The following is a 22,894-nucleotide window of genomic DNA, read 5'->3' as shown; positions in this document are numbered from 1 at the left end:
ATTCTTTTAACTCTAATCGTACTGTAAAAGGCTCACTTTCACCGAAATCGATTGGTTCGCCCTTTTGATTTGTCAGCTTTATTGTTATATTGCTAATTCTACTGGTATTAACTTGCAAATATTGAGTATTACTGGGAATTTTATCTAAGCGGTAACCCGGTGGAACAGAAACATCTATTTCGTAAAGTACTTTAGCGGGATTTCCGTTGCGATAGGATCCCGTAATAAGATTGCACTCTATGTGAATGTTAGTATGTTTAATGATTTGTATATCTAAAGCAGATGTATGTAGAACGTTCGCTTCCAATATCTTCGATTCGAAACCGAGCATGCGTCCTATGCAGTCTCTTGGAGTAAAATCTATATCAAAGTCGCAGCTAAGTTCGCACTTTAGCGTATTGTTATTTGCACGTAAACTAAAGCGATTTGTTGGAATGCGAGCTTTTATATACGCGCTTAGCTCTTCCAACTCGTATGCACCGTGCGGAATTGCTATTCCGTGGGAATTATCACCTCTCCTAAAATAGAATTTATCGTTTCCCGCGTGAATATTTCTAATACTGTTACAGCCATAGAAACCGACCACCCCTATTACGTACAATTTCTCGGATGGAAGTTCTATGGGTGGATAAAAATCATGACTGGCTGTATTTCCAACGCCCTCTATGCTGAAGGTTGTCGACATTATGACTACAGGTACCGAGATAAAATGCGTGTTATTTATACAGAAATTTTAAGCACAGATGACCGCAATTCGTTGTTCCAAATTGTTGCTCTTGTCCGTAATTATAATAAATTTTACAGTCGCGGAAATACTCAATCACTTCTCGTGGTGGTGGAATATTACCGAAACTATCATAGTACCACACTCGTTCACCACGTTTTTTATAAGACACCCAATGAGTGCCACGCCCTCGTTGGTTATCTAAATTAATAACACCGGATTCATTTTTCCATGGCGATATAGGCATACTATCTCGCATAAACACATCCCTAAAGTATGGTACACACCCTCTTGCATGCTTACGTAGATCTACATCTGTCAACGGCCGCTTGGGCAATTTTTGAAGTTTTTTTTTTTTCGTAAATGCAAGGCTAAACTGCCTCCCGATTTGTAAGGTTTCAAGTACAGCGCCCCGCCACTTTTATTTCCTATAGCGATCGATTCCATCGTGCGATTATGGCGTGATGTTTCATCTAGCATTTTACGAGCGTCACGGGATGCATTAACTGCTTTAGCAATGCCTGCAGCACCGCCGGCTAAAGCTCCAACTGCTGACAGACCAGCAAATAGGGGTATCAGGAATGGTAAAAACCCTCCCTGTTTTGGTATGGGAATTACTCTAGGCACGCTTACATTTTTCCTACCACCTAAACTTTTTACTGCCATATTTGCTGCCGTAACAGCTGACTTTATTATATCCACAGTATTGCCGCTTTTCCTCATTTTCTTAGCAATCTTCCTACGCAAGTTCAATAAACTGCTCTTCTTCCCCTTAACTCCCATCCCCAACTTTCGTTTCACTTTCATAATGGTGCCTACTGTAAGAGCGGCAGCTCGTTCACCTAACTTTGCGTTGGAAGCTTTTAACCGTTCCCAAGCTTTCCGCTCTAAAACGCGATCTGCTTGATGTCGTCTTTCCAAGTCTTGGTTATCCCTATAGCTAATGTCGTGCTCTTTGCACTGAGCGTCTAGCGGGTTTATTCCGGGATCGCCTCGCTTTAACCTTTTATCTAATTTAGTGCCAGGTCCGCAATACTGATAGCCTGGAATATGTAGCTCAACTGGAAGTTTGTTTATGAGAGTATTAACCAAGCCACTCCCACCCGTACACTTCCGCTTCCGATTCAACATTGTTGACGTGTAGCAATTGGTTGCGATATTTATAGGAAACCATCCATCAAAAGAAAATGCTCAAATAAAGTAATAACGTTTACTGAGGTCGATATATGTGATACATTAAATAAGTAGGTCGATAGTGTAGGATTTCCATCATGCAAACTGTATTATGAGAATTTACATTGTACTTATAATTTAACACATTCTCAATATCGCGATAGATGTCATCGTTGCCGTCGTCACCATCGTCACCAAATTCCATTTTCCGAAAGTGTCGGTATAGTTATTCACCTCTTCAATGATATTTTGATAAAAAGATGGCAGCGCGTAAGATTCCAATAATTCTAGTCGATAATTGATAATATCTTTTAGGTTGAAAAACTCTTCAACGTCGTTCTTGTTCATTGCGCAGGAATGGTTCCCGCGTCGAATTGTCACACTCTTTAACATTTTCTCAGCATCCTTCACCGATTGCCAATTGTAAAAAATTGTAATATTGTTAGTAAGTGATTCAGAACTTTCCTCATATTCGATATCTTCCTCTTCTTTAACATTCGACCAATTAATACGACCTTCAATTTCATGCGATCGAAGAAATTTCATTTCAAGGTATGTTTGCCACTTTAGAAGCGTTTCCCAATCCTCTTTCACCATCACTATAGCATTGTCGGAGGAGCAAGCGATTCGTAGAACTGGTGTAAGATTAAGGTGTGTACTGTAACCTACTTCAACGAACTGACCATCGAGGAGATCGTACGAAGTACAATCGATTAAACGTTCTTCGATCACTTTATTATGTATATTTTCAATGTGGGGAGGTGAGGGAGTAGCATCATCATCATCATCATCTCCGTTGCGATTACAACACCAACACGAACACGTAAAGTAGTTATTATTGAAGCTATTTTTGGTATCTATGTGCACTGATTTCATAAGAACTGCACACCTAGACGACGATGCCAAAACTGAGCAGTTTTATGATGAAGTACTAATTTTATTATGAAATAAAAAAAAAATTTCGTATATCATGTTTATTTTTAGACTTTCATTATTAGATACAATTTCTATATTTACATAAACTTTAAATTAGTCGTTTGCCCAGCAGATCCAGCACTTGTTATGTAAACATCCTTATTGGCTATGGTGGCTCTGAATGTTTCAAGACGATTATCTTCTTTAAAGTAGTTGTAGAAACGCAAGGGTAGAACACATTTGAAGTTTCCGGTCTCTACCAGTATTCGGTCGCCGAACTTGGTGTTTATTGTGTCGATGCTTACGATTCTGTATTTCTCGCCCACCTCCATGTCCTTCACGTTTTTGAATGGCTTGCAGAAAGTGGAACTGTTTAGTGTATCAAGATCCATTTTAACTACTTCGCGTCCACTTTTGAAATGATTTCAAGTCCTACTACAGCCTCACTTATATTGCCAATGTTATGGAGGGGAGAGTCTGTCACGATAAACTTTGTCACGATGACTCTGTTCTAATACAGGAGATAGAACTCTATTAATCTGTTCGATTTTACACCGGAAACGAAATCTATCGAGGGCGGCGGTTTCCCATGGTCCTTTTCGCGCTTCACGGTGAGCAAACGACCACGTCAGCATTTTATATACACAATTCTGCGATTCATCAATTGCAACGGTCTTCTTCATTGTCGGGAAGACTTATCCACTCACTTAGCTCACTACTAAATTGCTCCAACTTAGCATCCTTCAATCTGTGTATGAGACATCTCTCACATATTTTAAAGTTTAAATAACTGTCACAAATTTTTTCACCCAACTCGTACTTGTTAGCAATGGCCAGACACTCTTCTGCACTATATTCACCGTTCCCGTACACGGCTTCATGTTCGGCGTCAAATACTAACGCCGATAAGAGTTGCCTGAGGCGTTCAACTGCCGTTACAAAGTCGCTTGCTTTGGTCCATGTCTGCTCAGCATACGCTATCCATGCCATGATTACTATTATTAAATATGCCTAAATCTGAAGACTTTATAATCGCTACTCCCCTCCAAATTCTGGAGGTCAATGACCTACCCCCTCGGCCCCACCGACTTCGTGGGGTCGTTAAACCTCTCCACCTTCAATCGATATTGATCGCTACTCCCCTCCAAAATCTGGAGGTCAATAACCCCCCTCAGCCCCTCCGACTTCGTGGGGTCGTTAATCGTTAGGTTATTAACCTCTCTATTTAGTCACCTTCAAATGACATTGACACTAGAAAATCGCCTTATGGGATTTTACATGGAGTTGAGTTAGGATCGGCCCTATATGGCTACTATGAGTCTGAGAGTTCAGTCTGGACCGGTAAAGAGGACGGTTGACCCTGTGTGTTTACTTTGTTTACTTTACCTATTTTAGTAAAGAATTCGGTAAATTTTGAACGCGAGGAGGATCCGGGCTTAAATCGGGCTGAAGATCAAGTGGAATTTGTCTTTATAAAGACATGAATGAATAAAGCGAATTAAACGCGTGGTCTTAATTAAATTGTGGCAAAACAGTGTAGAAACCAAATCAACAGGGCGAAAAGCTAAGCACTAGGGTTAAGGTTATAATTTAATTATAAAATTAAATTAAATCAAACTAGCGATAGAAGAGCGACGCAGGCCACGGGGGGCAATTAACCAGGTAGTCTAGATAAACGAGACGTCAGAATATCGCCGGTTAGCAATACACATGGGCGTGGAAAATTAGAATTAGACCCTTTTGAAAGGAAACATAAACCTGTCAATCGGCGAAATACAAACAACCCTAACCCATAAAGCAAGCTATTTAAATTCTCAAGTTGACGACACTTTGGGAAACCCTTAGGTTAGGTCAATAATAGTGCATTCCGATCAGGATTCATAAAAGGAAGATCAACCGATGACCATATATTCACGATCAGTAGGTTCTTAGACGAACAATGGGGGGCAGGAACCAAAACATGACTTCTAGCAATAGATCTGGCGAAGGCCTTTGACCAAGTGAAGCATGAAGCAATAGCCACCTTACAACAGAGGGAAAGACGATCACCAGGAGACTGAAGATGAAGCAGATGAGATACTGGGGACATGCAGGGTGTTTCGAAATTCGCGCACACGGACTATGGGATGGTGTTATACGACAAAAACTGAACAAAAAGTTCCTCTACCAGTTTTCCATCAGACCGCTACTTTTCGAGCTACCGCGGTTTTAAAAATCTCCGCCTCCCCCCTACGCTGCGCCACTGGTTAAACTTAATAATAACACATTTTTAAAAACAAAAGAAGGTTCAAAATAAACTATAATTATGACGAGTACGTAATTACAACAGTTGTTCAAAATGTCCGCCGTCTGCTAGTAAACAAACTTCAGCACGTCGAAAAAAAAAGTGCCGGTCTGATCAAAAACTGGTAGAGTAACTTTTTATTGGGTTTTCGTTGTATAACACCATCAAACAGTCCGTGTGCGCGAATTTCGAAATAGCCTGTATAAACAGGAGGAACGAAGTCCATATCCCGCGGGCTGCCAAGAATCTATGTGCCTCGGAATGGAAGGTAGGCCGACCCTGCTTCACATGGAACACCACCATAGACCAAACGGTACGGTAACGGCCTCGGGGATTCCCATGGGAAGAGTGGAACAGAGACAAGCATCAAATGAAGAAAGAAAGCAGAAGAATACTGAAGATGGAGGAAGAATCAGACATAAGCACAAGCAGCCAGGAGGAGGAGGAGGAGGGGACGACAGAAAGTAACGCAGGGAGAGGACAACAATAAAAAGAGGAGGATCACGGGGGAAACAGAGAAGGGAACGGTACCAAAGGATAGGAACATCGGAAACTAATGAACGCCCGGTGAAGAAGCTATCACCAGAAAGCAGAGTTCCCTCCAAGGCAGATATTCTAGTGGCGAAGCTGTGGCCCTGCCCGTTCGGGTCGGATAATGCCCAGTTAGCTATCCCCCCCATCCACAAAATCCACCAAATTGTTTGGCATATGTCGCGGCTCAGCGCGATGGCAACAAAGTACCTAGTGGTGAAACGCCCCTGATAGTGCCTACCAGGGACGCATCCCCACGACAGTTGACTAAATCCTAGGAGAAGCGGCAACACCAGGCATATGTCAAAGTATCAAGTATCAAGTGATTATGAATGAGTCTGAGAATAATTTGAGTTTGAGCAAATCCCGTATTATAACGGGAATTATTAAACTTTTGAATATAATGTTTTTAGGGGAATTTTTCGAAAGAAAAACAATTTCCCTTATGTGATGGTTTTGTCCATCTGTTCCTCGTCTAACTCGAGAACGAAAAGAGATAAGAGAGCAATGTCAAACCTTCGCCAATCGATTTCTACGAGTTCAAGGATCATCAGTCTTATTGAATATGAGCCGGATCAAAAGTCTAGTTTCCGAATACGAGCAGAGTCACAAAAAATTCGCCTACTGAAAATCGTATGCGATTCTTCGTATCTTGCTTCCTCCTGGTCTGCAAACCGAACTGGAGGATTCTCAATGTGGCCTGCGTATGGCACTGATTCATTCTGTGTGTGATCACACTTGCGGCAAAATGTCATCAGACAAATCGAAAAACAAATCAATTACATCTTGACACCAGAAAAACGTAACCTTGACATACAAATCAATCCAGACATCTTAATTTGTGGCCGAATTTCACGCTACTGCACCAGACACCTCCCTTCATTCAGTTTGAGGAAGGAAAATCTTATATCATGTAAAAATTAACTACTTACCTAAATTGCGAAGTTTAAACTAATTACTCGTATACTGTATGGACTTACATCATGAACGTTGGACATCTGGTGCCAACGTGCAAGTGCAGATATTAATTATTTTATCAAATCTATTTCTTTTCTCAATCCTGATTAGATTGTCGGAAAATAATTACTCAGACCTCCCATCGCATAGGTACCTTTAGTACTTTACAGTAAGACACAATGGATATAAGTACTATTAGTGGGAGTGATCATGTTTTTGGTAGAGAAATGTAATTTAGTGCAAAACTTCAGGAAATTAGCTGTAGGGTAACTCTTCTCGGATACTCCCACGCACCAGAAAGTCTAGTAGGTATTTAATTTTCATCGTCCATAATTATATAATTAGGTCGCAAACGTCTAATTAAAGGACACGAAGATTAATTTTCGCAATGTATCTGCATCGGTTTTAATAAACGAATCAGGTCATTGCAATTTATAACTAAGTTATGATGCTAATTATTACTCTTTTTTAAATCTGCACTAACCATGTTCGGAAAATTGTTATAAAAACGACAAGAAGAACTAAATTGATTGCATAGGTTACATTCCTGCGGTTTCCTCTATCACAGTGGAGCTTACGATGTCCCACATGGTTCGATTACCGGGCCCCTTTTATTTTATGTTTTCCGTTTTCAGAAAAATTGCGTTCTTTTCTTGAATTTTGAGGAACAAAATATTTCCTCGTTCCAAATTTGTTGGAACTAAATCTATTTCTGCTGGTAGCGTTGGTACGTAACTGTCGACACAGTGCATGTGGACTTCAAGCAAAATTAAAAGTGATTGCATTATACTGAAAACTTGCCAAAACGCATACCTCTCCACGAGCAATGACCAATGCGTCACTCATTACGTAAAAATTAAAAACTATAAATCGCACACAATCGTGAGAACGTTTTAATTTGTTCTGCGATAACCCACATTATCAAAACAAATATAGAAACTCGGTTATTGATATTCCCATGAAATTAAATCAATTCTCACTCCATTTTTTAAACAGTTTCATTTCAGTATGTAACATCGAGCGCGTCCGACATATTTGCTAATTGAGTGCTTTTGTTACAGGACACAACCCATAAATAATAGAATAAGAACGTGCAGCACACAAACAAAATGGAGAAATCGGTAAGTAATTAATTTTTTTTTACTTTTAAGTTCATTAAACTGGTGAACTCATTACTGATTTTAAATTTCAAACCAGGAACACGATATTAGCATTACAATGCCCACTTGCGCCGACATCTTCAGTCAAAGTACACCAAGATTGTATAATACTGAAAATAGATTTGTGACATATAATATCGAAAAGGATCAATAATTGTAAAATTTTGAGAGAACGTTTGGGCCAAGAACACTGGGGAAATCTTAGGGCGCAATTTTGGGCTAGCCAATGTTCTCTAGTCAAAATTTCGACCAAACACATATGCGCCGTTTAAATTAAACTGCGGCCTCCTAATAGAATCGGTATAGAAAATTAATTGCTGTAAAATTTTCCTTTTAAAATTTTTGCCACTACAGCATAACAAGTTGATGCCTAGAAATAACGTATTAATTCATCATTTATTGAAAAATAATTAAAATTAGCAATCTCGACGAACGTAATGAACGTCTGGGTACATTAATTGCTTATTGTGCAGTAATTAAGCACGTCCTTTTGAAAAAATTACCTTGTACTGAGAAAAATTCCGTAATTGTTAAAAGTTTCATTGAATTATGCTTCCATTTGTCCAGTGTGGTTATTACGCTATTATGGGAAACAATTGCTACAATAATTCTCTTAAAGCCGTTATGTACAGGGTATCCAAATTTCGATTTGATACCGGGATTTCTCCGTTATCACCAAGAATAGAGACGCGGTTTTCGCTAACCTTGCTACTTTTTTTTTGTAAAACTTACGATGCCACAATTAGAGTTTTCATTTACTCTCTGGCTCCTGTCAGTCGGTCACTCGGTCAGTCACTACCGAACATGTCGGACGTGGTCGACAAACGTCAAGCTTGTGTGCTTCCAGTCACCATGGCGATCCTGGTTTTATCCGGATTATCTGCCCGTCATCCAATTCGCAATTTCTTTGACATCACATTTCATACGCCCCACCATCACCCCCAGGAGATCGCGTGCTATGATTGTGATGTCGTTGGCAAATCCGATGACCTTATCCCCTGCGGGATTCCAAACCCCGTTGTACATCGCGTTCCATAGAGTAGGTCCTAGGACAGAACCCTGCGGAACCCCCGCTGTAATCTCCAGTTCTTGGATTTCCCCACATGGCTCGGCGACTTGCGCTGTTCCCATGCGGAGGTAGTTTCGGATTATCCTCCTCCCGTAAACGGGCGTCTCTAGGCCATCCTGCTTAATCCAAACCAAATGGAGGCACAAAAACCAACTTTGTTTGTCGAGGTATAGATTTGATATTTTTACAGAAACATATACATATACAAGGTATTCCTAAATATGATGTACTTACGGAAATTTTTATTACTAAAAGTTCATATAAACATAGATCCGCTTCGTTACCGATCTACAAAGTGTTATAATTTCACGAAGTTTGAAGTTTCTCCTGCGATTTTTAACATATTTAGCTCAAATTTGTATAAGTTACGCTGAAGAGCTTACATAATTGGCTATGTGATAATGTCAATGGTAATGACAATCTGCAGGTTGATGTTTTTTCAGGGGCCATGTTCCATTTTCTACCCCTACATTTTTTTAGGTGCGCTACTGGTAGATTTTGAATGAGTTTTCCGATTTGTTTAAAAACTTTTTCGTCTCTCGCAATTTTTTCGTATCTGTGAAAAAAATCATTTTTGGGTAGTTCACTATTATTGTGAGTTATTATATTCATTTAATTTAATATTGTATAACATATGTTGTCTTTTTTTATGTGTAATGCACACTTTCAATTTGTTATTTGGTAATTCATTATTATTATATTTATGCTGTTCTTTTCTGGGGTTTCCCTGTGAATAAATATTATCATTATAAGAAGGTAAAATTTTTTAAATGATCCAGTAGATTGTGACTATTTGTATAATCTTTTGTTTTGATTGATTTGACGCGATAATACAATTGTTCATAAATCGAGGTTCAATTGCTCTCTTGATGCAAAATGACTCTAGCTCGACCTTCTACACTCTAATAAGGTCTAAATACACGGACCGATCACAGAATCCTGGGAGGGGGGGGGGGGGTTTCTTTTCGGAAAATGACTCGTTTTTCTTGGAAATGTGGGCGGTTTAACTAAATTTACAACGTGCTTTGCGAAAACGACCGGCCATAGGCGCAACTAGACTTCAACTGTTGGGGGGGCTACAGCCCGGTGTAGGTACATTATACAGCCCATTCCAAAAGACCATCCAATTTTTATATCTCTTTTTCTTAGCATTCCCATTCTACTAAGTTGAAAATTTGCTGAATTCTGAGCATCACATTCACATTATTAAAGAATTACCAAATGTAAATTTATCAAATTATGTTATTCTTATAAAAAAATACAAGAAGTAAATTTTATTGATATTACTACAGGCGTAAAGGTATTTTTCTAGTTTTTTCTGCAAATTTATTAACAATTTGTTCGGAATCGACGGAAACATCTCTTTCTATACAGGGTGTTTTTTTAAGGTGGGCCATACGACAATGTAAAGGCGTTGTGTTATTTAAAATGAGCCATAGGGAAATTTACATTGCGCAAATTGTTCTCAAATCTTGGCCTTGCGCTTAGTTATTTCGCTGACAGTTCCTCAATCTGATCCTTTAAACTGCATCAACGAAGCAGCTACATGTATTCCGCAGCTCGAAAAGGTCTTCATGTAGTATAATTTGTACAAGAGTGGGCGCAGTAGCTGAGTGGTAATGCGAGCTATTCAGTGCCGAGTATCGGGTATTGTTTAGTTGCCGGTGGAAAACAATTCGAGCACCGTTTGTAATTTTATACGTTTATATCTCATTTGAATAAATGTGTTGATTTAGAAACAATTTCTATAAGTAGTTCTGTGGCAGATGGTTCGCGAGGAAGCTATGACCGAAATAATTGATGCAATGTAAATTTCCCTATTACCATTTTAAATATCTCAACGCCTTTACATTGTCGTATGGCCCATCTTAAAAAAACACCGTGTATTTAAAAAATAGAGGGCAAATAAGTAAAGCTGCATACGAATTATGATTTGTGGCATGGCTTGGGGGGGCTGATTTTGGTTTTGGGGGAGCGTAGCCCCCCTCCCCCCTAGTTCTGCGTATGCGACCGGCGCCGATGTGGCATTACGAACGCCGATTATGCATTGCTGCTTTCCCGCTACTTACGCTCATATTTATAGGTATCGCCTTTGCAAAATCTGGCACATTATCTTACTACGACGAATTGTATAAATACTTACTTCGATTATAAGCTTTTTGTCATTCAACATTCGGTTACGATACACCTATTTAACTCGCTCTCATTGCTCTTATTTTAATTACAATGACCCGCTTCATTTAACTCATCCCGAATATGCACAAATGTTTCTTGCAAGAAGTTTAATGAGCTTTCATTTTGTAAATTCAGGAAGTTATGAAAAAATTGATAGTTTTCGAGATATACAAACAAAAACTGAAAACAGGCACCTAACATTCAAAATAGCGACATGTTGCCCACCCTCCACATATGGTGTTTTTGGATGTGTTCAAGAGGAAGGCCCAAAGAACATTTTGGTCAATTTTCAAATCAGTTATTTTATTTTTATTTGACGATTTTGGTCGCAGATTGACTGGGCTAGTTCGCAAAATATAAAAATGCATCTTATGCATTATTACGACATACTAATTCATGACAAATTCGGCAATAATGGGTTCATTACAGAAATCACATACCTATTTCCGTCCTTTCCGAAATATTCCGACTTACACATTCCCAGACATTTCCAGATTATCCCTGACTATTTTAAATTCCCTGACATTTTCAGGTTTTCCCGGTTTTCCAGATCGCTGGGAGCTCTGACTATGCTATAAAAGTTTCTGTGCCTACGGAAGTCTTGTTACTTATCGATCAAGCTTCAACTACATAGGTAATACTTACAAATTTTGTTAATATTCCAAATGCGGGATGTGGTCACAAGAAGTTCAGAGATGAATGCACTCGTTTAAGGCAGCAAAAAAGAATTTGTAGACTTTGCCCGATTAAACAAAAGTAACGGAAACTTGACAACATATTGTCTTGACGCTAGGAACTAAATGTTGTGTTCTTCCTATCATAGTCTCATTTTGGTAAAGTTGGTGGAGAGCTTTATGTAATTTTCACGTATTTTACATGTGAAAATATATCCTTTCAATTAAATATTGCACACGCTTTAGTTTTTCTGAAAAAGTCTGAAGCTGTTTTACAGCATAATTTGTGGATTTGTAGAAGTTTACCTATTTGCAGCAAATTTAGACAGTATGTCCATCAAGATTTGACCTGGTCGTAGCGCAGCCATGGCTCAAAACTCCACGCATTTCTAAGGCAAAAGCAGTATTGTCTTGGTTCATCTAAACAGTTACGGTTACGGTGGTCGGTTTACTAAAGTTCATGAGAGCCACAAAAACAGGCCTTTGGATCAAAGAAAGGTGAAAAAGAGAACGATTTGCGTCCAGTTTTCACAATGGCATGTCCTTCCTCCTTCATTAGAATTTAGAATACCATATGACCACTTTTTGAAAGTTGCGTATGGCCTCAATCTATTTTAAGGTTTCTGCCTGTATTTGTATATATAAATATAGATTTTGATTATTGGCCTTTCGTTTAGGGTAATCCAAAAATGGAAATGAGTAGTCGTTTGTGTCGTTTGAAGCACTGCAAAAGTATACAGCATGCAACGAAAGAATGACGAATACGTCATGACACTAATCCAGAAAAGTAATTGTAATTTCTAGTTTGATTTAATTAATGCTAAATTATGTCCACGATAAATATGCCACAAATAGTGACCTACTACTTGGTATTTAAAAAGACTTATAATTCTATTCTTTTTGTTTCAGGAGAAAAATATGACGGAATTGGATACTTTTATTCCAAAGGACGAATCTGGAATTAAAAATGGAAAGTAAGTGAAAACATTTTATTTAATCATATCTGCTTCATTTGTTAGTTCCTTCAGCAAGTAGTTATTGAAGGAAACAATAGTTTCAGAACCAATATTCATTTTCTTCCAACACTAAGAAAACCATCTTGGAGAGACTACCTACCAATCGTTGCATTTCACCTCCTACATGAAAAAAGACACACAACAAACTTTACATCGTTCTTATTCAATATTATGTGTATTACTGGAGTGTTTTCCAGCCAACAATTATATTTTGTTTAAATATTCTGCTATTCCAACGTCTGTAGTGTAACCTCGAGTGTAGCTGATAGAAATTGACTATCGACGCCACTCACATCACGCATGATTTCTCTAAGTTTTAATTGGTTTATAAAAATCGAAGGTTAGCCATTTATTTAACACGTTCAATAAAGTAATAATTATTATACCTAGAAGGTGCACGAGTAAATTGCGTTAAATATCACTTGCACTTTGATAGTGCAATTAACATTTTAATTCATAATGCGAAAAACAAACGAAAATCTTTTCCAAACATTTAGTGTAGATTGTACTTATCGAGGTCAAATGTTATTTATGGATCAGCACATTATTTTGCTATCATTCAATCAACCCTCCTCCATTTACATTTTTCAAAATTTAGTCTGTAGTTGCAGCGAGTAGCGATAGCAATGGTTGTGAAGATATTCTCTTGTTTAAATTTGCATGTTGATCCCAGCGAAAAATCACCGTTGTTGTACAAAGTTAGTCAGTAAGAATAATTGGCCATCTACCTGCCCGAACCACAGTTTAATTCAAGCGTTTTTTACAGATATGAAGTTACGAAGGGGGACTCCGAGGCAGCTTTAGGTGGACAATTTGATCCCTTTAAGGCGCGTGTGCTTGAACACCCTGTATCGTAAGTATATAAATATTTAATTCTCAATCTAAAAATGCTAAGATTTATCGAAGCCAGGCACTTTATTTCTGACGATAGTATTTACAAGTGCTGAAGTGCACCAATCAATGCTAAATATTTTTAGCCCCTAATGTCACGGCACGCATCTTGAATTTAATTGAAATAACATGCACGTCGTAAAGAGCGAACATACACTCTCGCATGAAAGAACGAAATCTTCACGGTCAGCAGGACGTGGGAAATAATGAAGTAGTAGACCTTCCTGCAATAAAACAACTTACCGGAAGACAAAGTTGACTGGCGCGCTTCTGATATTTTAACTGCTAACTTGTTATTGCGTAATGTGTGGCTTCGGGCAAATTAAACGTTCATCTTCAGATCTTTACGTATGGACATGCCAATTGGAGGTTCTTTTTAAAAACGCTGTGCATTCCCGTACTAGTCCTTCTTCCCCTGTCGTTTTTCCTTCCCTTCGAGATTTTTTCTTACCCATCATCTCTCTTGTTGTATGATTACTTTAATCCAAAAATAAAATTTAATTCACTACAAGAAAATATCAGTCATAATTAAATATAAGTCCAAATAATTTGCAACTGAAACGACAGCTGTGAGAACGCAACGGTAGACTCGGGCGCCACCAGGAGAATGCGGCCTTGTCCCTTGACAAAAATTCCAAACGTTTACCTTGGGTAACATTTATTTATTTTTTGGGCTTTATTTTTTAATGGGCGGGGTTTCAGCGGACCAACCCACTATACATTTACAAACCCGGACCTTCAGTACCGCAGTCGGGCTTCCGCGCCACACATGCCGTCAGAGAAACGGTGTCCAGAGATCGTGCGCCCAGCCGCGATCGGCTTCTGTCGAATAATTAACAAACAGAATTACGGCAACGGCAACAAATTTTTTAAGCGGAACGAAAGCACAAATTAATTTAAGGTATTTACCGGGAAATAAAATGCAGGAAGACGCAACATAACCCCCCTTATAATTAAACACGGTTTTCAATACGGAAAATACCAAAAGATGCCCTCTAAATTAGGCGTTTACCTTATATAAACTTCGAGAATACCGAAAAGGAACGTCGCAAATTCCGTCCGGTGTACTCAGTTGATAGCGTTCAAAAATTAAAACTTCTTTATTTAATTCCCAGGCTCCCGAGCGTGCTAAAAATGTGGGACATATCTCAAAATCTGAGATAATTAAGCGCGCTTCCAATGCCACTAGACCCAAGCGCATCAGGCAAGGGTTTCTGCAACATAATTAATTAACTACTATACTATATGTGAGCAAAAATGAGTTGCTATCGAGTCACCTTTGGAATTTTTGTTTACATGGTAAATCGTAGTTAACTTGAACTTCCAAAGCCGACTCGACAGCAACTGATTTTTAATCGCCCCAGTAATGCTTATTTTTGCTTGGCATTTCGGGTAAACCAAAATGTGCCTTTGTTATCTACGCAGAATGAACACAGGGAAACTAAAATCGTCTAAAACGTCGCTCACTGCAAAACTGGTCGCCTGTGAGGTGTACACAAATTATGTTATTATATTTTCATCTCCGTCTGGCCCATGCGACGAAAAAGAGATAATAAGTTTTGCAGTGGCGGTTACCTACGTGATTGACGTGACTGTTTTTATACAAGACGACATCTAATAATTAATTAACGGAATTGAAATCGCAAAATATTAATTTCCCGTCATCTTCTAAAGGACAACAGCTTTCGGATGCTGCAAGAATAATTCCAATATCTGTACGTGAACAATTATAAAACTGCGAAATTTAAAACGGTCTCTTGTTTTTTTACTAACAGCTATTGGCATATGGTGCTACATATTGAAGCCATTAATTCTCCACTCCATTTCCAACTCCCAAACAAAATATGTCAGTTTGGAAGCTACGATTTTCTCAGTAACGAAGCGCCTAATTATTCATCCATATATACCGGGTGGTCATTAAGGCTGGTAAACTTCAAGGCGGAAAACTGAAATTCCCAATCGTACTAAAAATGTCGATTTTAGACATAAAAGTCAAGAAAATGACACGTTACTGGCGAGAAAATATTGAAGTACAAGAGTATTTTATTTTCCGAGTCAAGTAATGTCATTTTACTGTGACAGGTGCGGCAGGAAAAGTGACAAGTGTGGCCTGTAAAGCCACAGGTGCGGCCAGTAAAGTGACAGGCGGCAGGAAAAGTAGACTGGTCTGCCTCCGTCATGGAAACATTTTCCTGAGATAAAGTAGGCATGAAAATTAAGGTTTCATAACGATTTTGGGTAAAAATAAGATTTGTCAACGAGAATATTTTATGTTACGTTACCGGTAGGTGACGTGACGGTGTGGATACATATAGTATGACTTGTGCTTAAAGCGGAAATTTTGGTTATTACTAGCGCATGAACAAAGCAAAACTAGTTCAAGGCTAACCATCGAAATTGTTTTACTTACGCATTCAAGTTATTTATTAATCAAAACGATCCCTGAATTCTAACGATTTCCGCTGTTTTTACGAAATACAATTATGTAACTATACAACCCTTGATAAAATTCCAGCTCACTGACAGTTATCGGTTTTTGGCAAATTTTTACACTAACTGGGTTTCTTCCGAGATTAACAAAATTTCGAGCGGAAGAATTGTACTTTCGAGTACTGCTTGCGCGCCTGTCTGCTTAAGCTGTAGTTGCCGAGCCAAAAAAGAACAAACGCAAACTTCGCTATCAACGTCCCATCTTTGCCAATTCGCGAGCAGGGCCGGATTTACGTACAAGCAGAACAAGCTCGTGCTTATGGCCCTAGTCCAAAGGGGCCCTATTAAAACGTCGCGTAAATAAGATGTTCTGCACGGACCGCCTATAGAATCCTCGCTGAGACAGTTTCTTCGATTTGGAGTTGAAATTGGACGCTCTATGCGCTATAGAATCACCGCTGAGATACGCCGATGGTTCGATGGCTCGCTTTTGGCTTAGGGATCCGCCCAGTGGACGGTTTAATTTGGAAAATGCACAACACGTTCCGCGAAAACGACCAGTGTAAATTTGAGATCGCCTGCAGTCGCTTGACGGATGCTACTCTCCCACTATTTACACTCATATTTATAGGTATCGCCGTTGTAAATTATGCCCCAATAAGCACTTTATCTCGCAACGATGAATTGTATAAGTACCTACTCCGCGCTATGATAAGCTTTTTGTCAGTTAACATTCGGTTACGAATTTACGATAGACGTGGTCCACTCGCTCTCTTTGCTCTTATTTTAATTACAATGACCCGCTTCATTTACCCTTATCACGGAATATACACACGTAACGTCGTAGGTATAAATATTAATTTATTCCATTTACATCTGAAATAATATTTCATTTTTAAACCGCGATTGGTACTTTATATTTCTAATTCCCTTTTAGCTTCCGTATGGTTAAATTAAAAACCAACTTGGGTTATGAATAAATGAAATAATTCATTTCCATACAATGCTTAAACAAATATTCACACACACAAGATTGGTTGCGTATCTATATTTAGATTAGGTACGCATTTTATTGCGCTATAACATTTTCCGTGCATACGGAGGCTCGTTGCCATGGGAATTGAGACAAAGCGTTTCGTCTTTTTCCAAAATAAATTGGTTTATACATATAGATTTTGACAATGGCAAAGATCGTAAGCGAAAGGGAAAGTTCGATCGATATATTTCATTAATGCTTTTAAAACAGGCTGGCGAGATTAGTGACGTCAATTGTTTTACTTCCGATACACATTTCCGGTCAAGTAGGATACCGTTAGAAGGATAATTTTGTTTTCTTCAAGGCATATAATGATCCATCCAATAACTTTATTTGTTTCAAAATTACAGCATCAATACTACCACCCATAGTGCTTAAAGTAAAACGCTTGATAAAACAAATTCCGAAGAGGCGATCCAATTGCAAACAGAACCATACTAAGTGGTTAGATTGTTAAAAAATGGTCAGCCTTCAGTGAAAGGGCCAAAAGGATTAGCTGCAAAAGACCAATTTAAAAAAAACAGTTATAGAAGAATTAAATTAAGAACATTCACCGACCTAGATAATCATCGATTACAAAATCTAGAAATATATTTATTATCTAAATAGGGAGCGTTTATAGTTCAAACTGTAACGGGAGCCCGCTTTGCAGTTTAAATTTGTGCTTATGTACCTATTGATACATGAAATTGAAATTGTTGTTTTTATTTGCATTGTAAACGTGGAAAATTTGAATAGAGTGAAATATTTAAATAAGTCATAAATTATCTGGATAAATTAATTTTTTTCTTGTTTATGCGTCTAGTGTTTTAATGCAAACTGCACGTGCTGTTTGGACTTACTAAATCGTGAAACTTTACAAACACGAGACAGATAAATGCTATTGAATTGGGGCTATATTTTTGCGTAACTTTTTGGGGCATCAGCATCTTCTATAGCTTCTGTGTCTTCAATAAGACATAGATCTAAATAACTATTCGACGCCCTAAAACTACGTTTGACTGAAAAATGCACTAGCGACAATTGCGGACGAATTAAAATCACTTACGGAAGAACAATTTTCTTTGTAATATTACACTTATTTGTTTAGTAATATATTAATGATAATGCCTCTTCACTTAATCATTTTTACTGAAAGATAATACAACCGTTATAAGTACATGCAATTAAAGTACCTACCTTATGTAACAAACACTTAAGATTAACGTACGTTGTAAGCACGTACTTACTGCATGAAATCGTCACAAAGGTATCAATTAAATAACTTAACTGACTTAAAATTACAACCGCGCACCATGCGCTTGGTTTACGCCGGATGGACCCATCACATTGACTATATCAACTACAATAAATTTCATTCTGTTATAGAGAAGTTGGTACCCTCATACACTTGCTCAAATCGTGCCTAGGAACTGGAATTTTGGCAATGCCGTTAGCATTTAGATGCTCGGGACTACTAGTAGGAATCATCGCGACCATCATCGAGTCTATCATTTGCGGTCACTGCGCGTACATTCTGGTAAGTAACTCGCATCAAAACTCCCATAGTAGACTTAACCGCGAGTCTCCAGGTCGTCTGCGCGCACGACTTGTGCCGAAGATCGGGCAGAACGATACTGACCTTCGCCGACGTCGCAGAAGAGGCCTGCCGTCGAGGTCCCCCATGGAGTAAGAAATACAGCAAGTGCGCCAGGCGAATGGTGGACATCGGTATTTTCGTCACCTACTTCGGAACGTGCAGCGCCTATGCCGTAATAGTAGCCGCGAATTTCGACAAAGTGACCGGTTATTACTGGGGATCGCTCGACGTCCGAATGTACCTGCTAATCCTACTCGTGCCTTTAATCATTCTGTGCTATGTACCAAACTTAAAGTATCTCACTCCAGTTTCAATGATTTCCAACGGTTTTATGGGCGTTGGTATTTTAATTACAATATACTATTTGGTCGTCGGCCTTCCATCTATTAAAAGTGAACAATTGGTCGGTGACATCACGCAGTTTCCGACGTTCTTCAGTATCACCATCTTCGCATTGGAGGCAATCGGCGTGGTACGTACTTTTAAACCTGTTATGCCTTGGCACATTACTGACTTAAATTACAGGTGATGCCTCTTGAAAACAACATGAGGAGACCACAACGGTTTATCGGTCTTACTGGTGTTTTAAATCAAGGCTTGGCGGCAGTTACAATCTTATACATCTTGGTAGGTTTCCTCGGTTACTTGAAGTTCGGAGATGCCACTTTCGCCAATGTGACCTTGAATCTCCCCGAGGAGGACATGTAAGAGTTAGAAGTGCAGCACTTGGTTTTCTCTAAGTCTTTCTATTTACAGCGCCGCTCAGATAGTGCAGATTTTAATCGGTCTAGCAATCTTCGGTACCTTTGGACTGCAATTCTTCATCTGTCTAGAGATTTTATGGAACGGTATCAAGGATCACTTCACGAAATACCCAACAATTGCAAACTACGTACTGAGAACCGTTATGGTTATTGTGGCCGTCTGTATTTCGATAGCAGTACCCACCATCGGTCCATTTATCAGCTTAATCGGTGCCTTGTGTTTCTCATTTCTCGGAATTGTAATCCCAATTCTGATCGAAATTGTCACCTTTTGGGAAAAGGGATTTGGAAAGTACAATTGGAAAATTTACAAGAACGCCTTTGTCGTCATTGTTGGATTATTAGCTCTTATTTTTGGAACAAAGTCCGCGGTCGAAGACATTATAGATCTTTATACCACAAAGCCAGACTCCATGTTCTTTAAAAACCTATTTGACTTGTTCAATGCATCAACTAACGCTTTAGTTCACAACACCAGTGTGCCAATTAATGTAACATCAGGCATTTGAAATGCATTTAATTAATAATTTCATTTTTTTCAAAGCGCAAACATTTCCCTATCCAGTGCTTAATTCATACAAAAAAACTCTTCCTGGCTACACCTTTGCGTTCCTTCAAATGTGCACAATTGAAAACTACTAGAGAAATTAAGTACTGTGATTTATAGGCATTATTTTTTATGCTTCTATTGTACAATTAGGACAATTTTGTAAAATATTTTTGTACGATTTTATTTGTAATGTACGAAAACTTTTAGGCATTTCGTTTAAAAGCGTAATTTTGTCGCTTTTATTGCATTGCTTGCTATGAAATGGCTGTGATGTTACAAACTATTTATCAGAAAAATCTGCACATTATCATTGTAAATATACTTTTTCTACACATTTGTAAGAGAACAGCTCAGATCGAACCCACACGTTTTGTGCCTTTTTTTTCAACGAAAAATGATGCCTGAAAAGTTTTGTATGCATACGTGTGTTTTAGGTATTTTAGATAGGTATAGTAGTTGAAAGAGTAACCAGGGTACATTATTTATTTAATTAATTTTTATAATTGACCTTAACAAAGGGTGACTATTTAATAAGAAATACTTTGTATTGAGATCCGTTGATGTATGTTCCTGTGAAAAGACAATTAAATTTTAAGTTGTGTATTGGTCCAGTATCTAATCGTACAAGGGAAACGAAAAACAACAATACTTTAGAGAAAGTGCAACTAATTCCATCATCTGAGATTTATCTGAGCCATATTCGTTGAGGTGAGTGGAACAGGCCATTAAAAAGGTTAAATCAGTACATTAGAAAACCAAAATGGGAGTGATCAAATCATCAGACGGCAGTGATACATCATCACAGGCGGTAGGGTTTGTATCTCGCCCCTCGTTCAGGGTTTCGAGCCTACAGTTGAATGTCGAACACAATCATGGAATTAGTGTCGTAACTCAATTTTGACTACAGTTTTTTCACCCCCGTGACTGCTTCATTCACGGCGAAAATGTTATTACGAACAACAAGTCAGTACACGCACAAAAAAATGTCCGAATTAGCCCCGTAAGGGGCACCTCTATAACGCATTATGCGGGTTATTCTGTAATTGGGCGAAAGCCTGTTGAGGACCCAGAACAAAAGAGGACGACCTTCTGGGCAAGAACATGTAATTAATACATAAATTAAGCAAACATCACACCAAAACGTAAACGATTTCAAATAAAAAGGTTAACGGTAACAAATATGTGATTCTGCATTACGGTTAAATCAAGTCAATTTCAACAATAAAGATTGAAACTCACAAAAAAAAATATAAAATGCTGCATACAAAACACAAATACGTTATGCAAAGATTACTACCTGCATTAAACAACACAACAAATATTTACGGAACGATGCTTTCGTGATGGCCATTAAAAACAAGATGCCGAACGTAACCCACGTTCGAGCTCTACAGATGGCGCAGACAGCTTTCCCCTCCTGAAAATTGCGTGGTTGCCAACTCTTAAAAATGTGTACATCGTCCTAAGTTGTATATACAGGGTGGAACCTCTCACGTTTTATTAAAGGACGATACATCGAAAAATACCTATTGTTTAAAATTGTGGTCAGCGTAATTTTGCCCCGCATAGTAAGGCTGTTTTAAAGCATAACCAACGTAAGGGAATATCGGCGAGTCGTTGTACAAGTGCACTAGAAATGGAAAAATAAATTGCGATTTATTTGTAATTAGAAAATCAAGTTCAAGCTAATTAAAAACAGGTAGGATAGATTAAGGGGTTAGATCTTCAAGTGTCAAAAACGGAATGAAAATTAAAAAATTCAATTTCAAATTAGTACAATTTCACATCAAAACCTGCAAAAATAACCAAATGTTTCCAAAACGCTACCACCTATACACGCCATTTGTAAATGCCATTGTAAAGGCCAGCGCCTCTAGTGTTAATCTGAATACTGCCTTTCTTTCAAATGTGCGGTGTATTGCCTAATCATAGGGGTGTCGCCTTTGAAACAATTTGTTTTCAGTAAATCATTTTAAGCTTCTTTCAAAATTGAACATCAGTATATTAGGGATCGCCTTCGAAAAATAATAAATGACGATCGACGTGTATTCAAAAGAGAAAGCAGCGTCATCATTAGGTTTGGGAGGTAAAAAACTACTCAAAAATGAAAACAAATCCAGGTATTGGTATTTAAAACAAGTATAAATTCTGCGCAAGTCTTGTGCAGATAAAGCGCATTTTTTAACCGAAATAGCTTTTGTTTTGACATCACCAATGGATATATTTCTTGCAGACGTTTCAATCGCCCTTTGTTAGTACCCTCTTCTGACAATCGATCCGTTCTTGAGGTATAAGGGAATATACGATAATAGGCCGAGGAGGAGGACTATGGTTGGTAGAAATTAATTCCTTTCGTTGATACCTTTCATTCGAGTACCATGAAGGATAAAACTAGTTCCACCCCCCCCCCTCTAGCCCGTACTTTGATACAAGGACTGAAAGAAGGGCAGTAGTTGGTAGAAAACGGTTCCTTTCGTTGAGAACTTTAATTAGAATACAATTAGAGATAAATTTAATTTTTCCAAAACGATACTCTGAATGAACTACGTCCTTGGCATCGAAAAGGCATTGTTTTGGTATTTGATTTACCTCAACATTTTTTTGGATGTGGTGCCGATGTGTCTTCGATTGACTTGGGTGTTCCTTTGTTTCTGGGTCGTAACCATAGCACCATGACGATCACCAGTGACTACTGGCCCGTGTGGCGCACTTCAGTTAAATCTGAACTGTGTTGCTAAAGGGTCTCTGGTTGGGGCATGGATATTTGTAAACGTATAGTGGGTTTGGTTGGTAGAGCAACCTTGGCTGAAACCCCGCCCACTCAAAAATAAACGCAAAAAAAATTAAGAATGTAAACAAAAACTCTTTCTCTCTTAGTGGCATAGTATTGTAGTCAAACCAATAATGACCTTTGACAGAAAATCTTGATCAGATTCAAGCTGTTGTTTCAAAGCACTCGATGTTCT

General features: G+C 38.4%; 2 protein-coding genes across 2 annotated transcripts in view; one reads left to right on the top strand and one right to left on the bottom strand.

Moving 5' to 3' along the window:
* Positions 1 to 22,894, bottom strand: part of LOC116174658 (RE1-silencing transcription factor B-like) — a 394,864-nt gene that overhangs the window by 193,708 nt on the left and 178,262 nt on the right. The gene's annotated exons all lie outside the window — the stretch shown is intronic.
* Positions 7,646 to 20,529, top strand: LOC116175102 (proton-coupled amino acid transporter-like protein pathetic; the record flags this gene model as incomplete). The annotated part of the gene is given in 7 exon segments (XM_031493198.1): positions 7,646 to 7,705; positions 12,572 to 12,636; positions 13,445 to 13,531; positions 18,404 to 18,554; positions 18,607 to 19,086; positions 19,140 to 19,318; positions 19,371 to 20,529. Coding segments are annotated over 7 exon segments (1,491 nt in total). The 3' UTR covers positions 19,888 to 20,529.

Source organism: Photinus pyralis, unplaced genomic scaffold (genome assembly GCF_008802855.1).
Source record: "Photinus pyralis isolate 1611_PpyrPB1 unplaced genomic scaffold, Ppyr1.3 Ppyr1.4_LG6, whole genome shotgun sequence".
NCBI classification, from domain to species: Eukaryota; Metazoa; Arthropoda; class Insecta; order Coleoptera; family Lampyridae; genus Photinus; species Photinus pyralis.
Note: the sequence above shows the minus strand (reverse complement) of the source record. Positions and strands in the feature narration are given on the sequence as shown.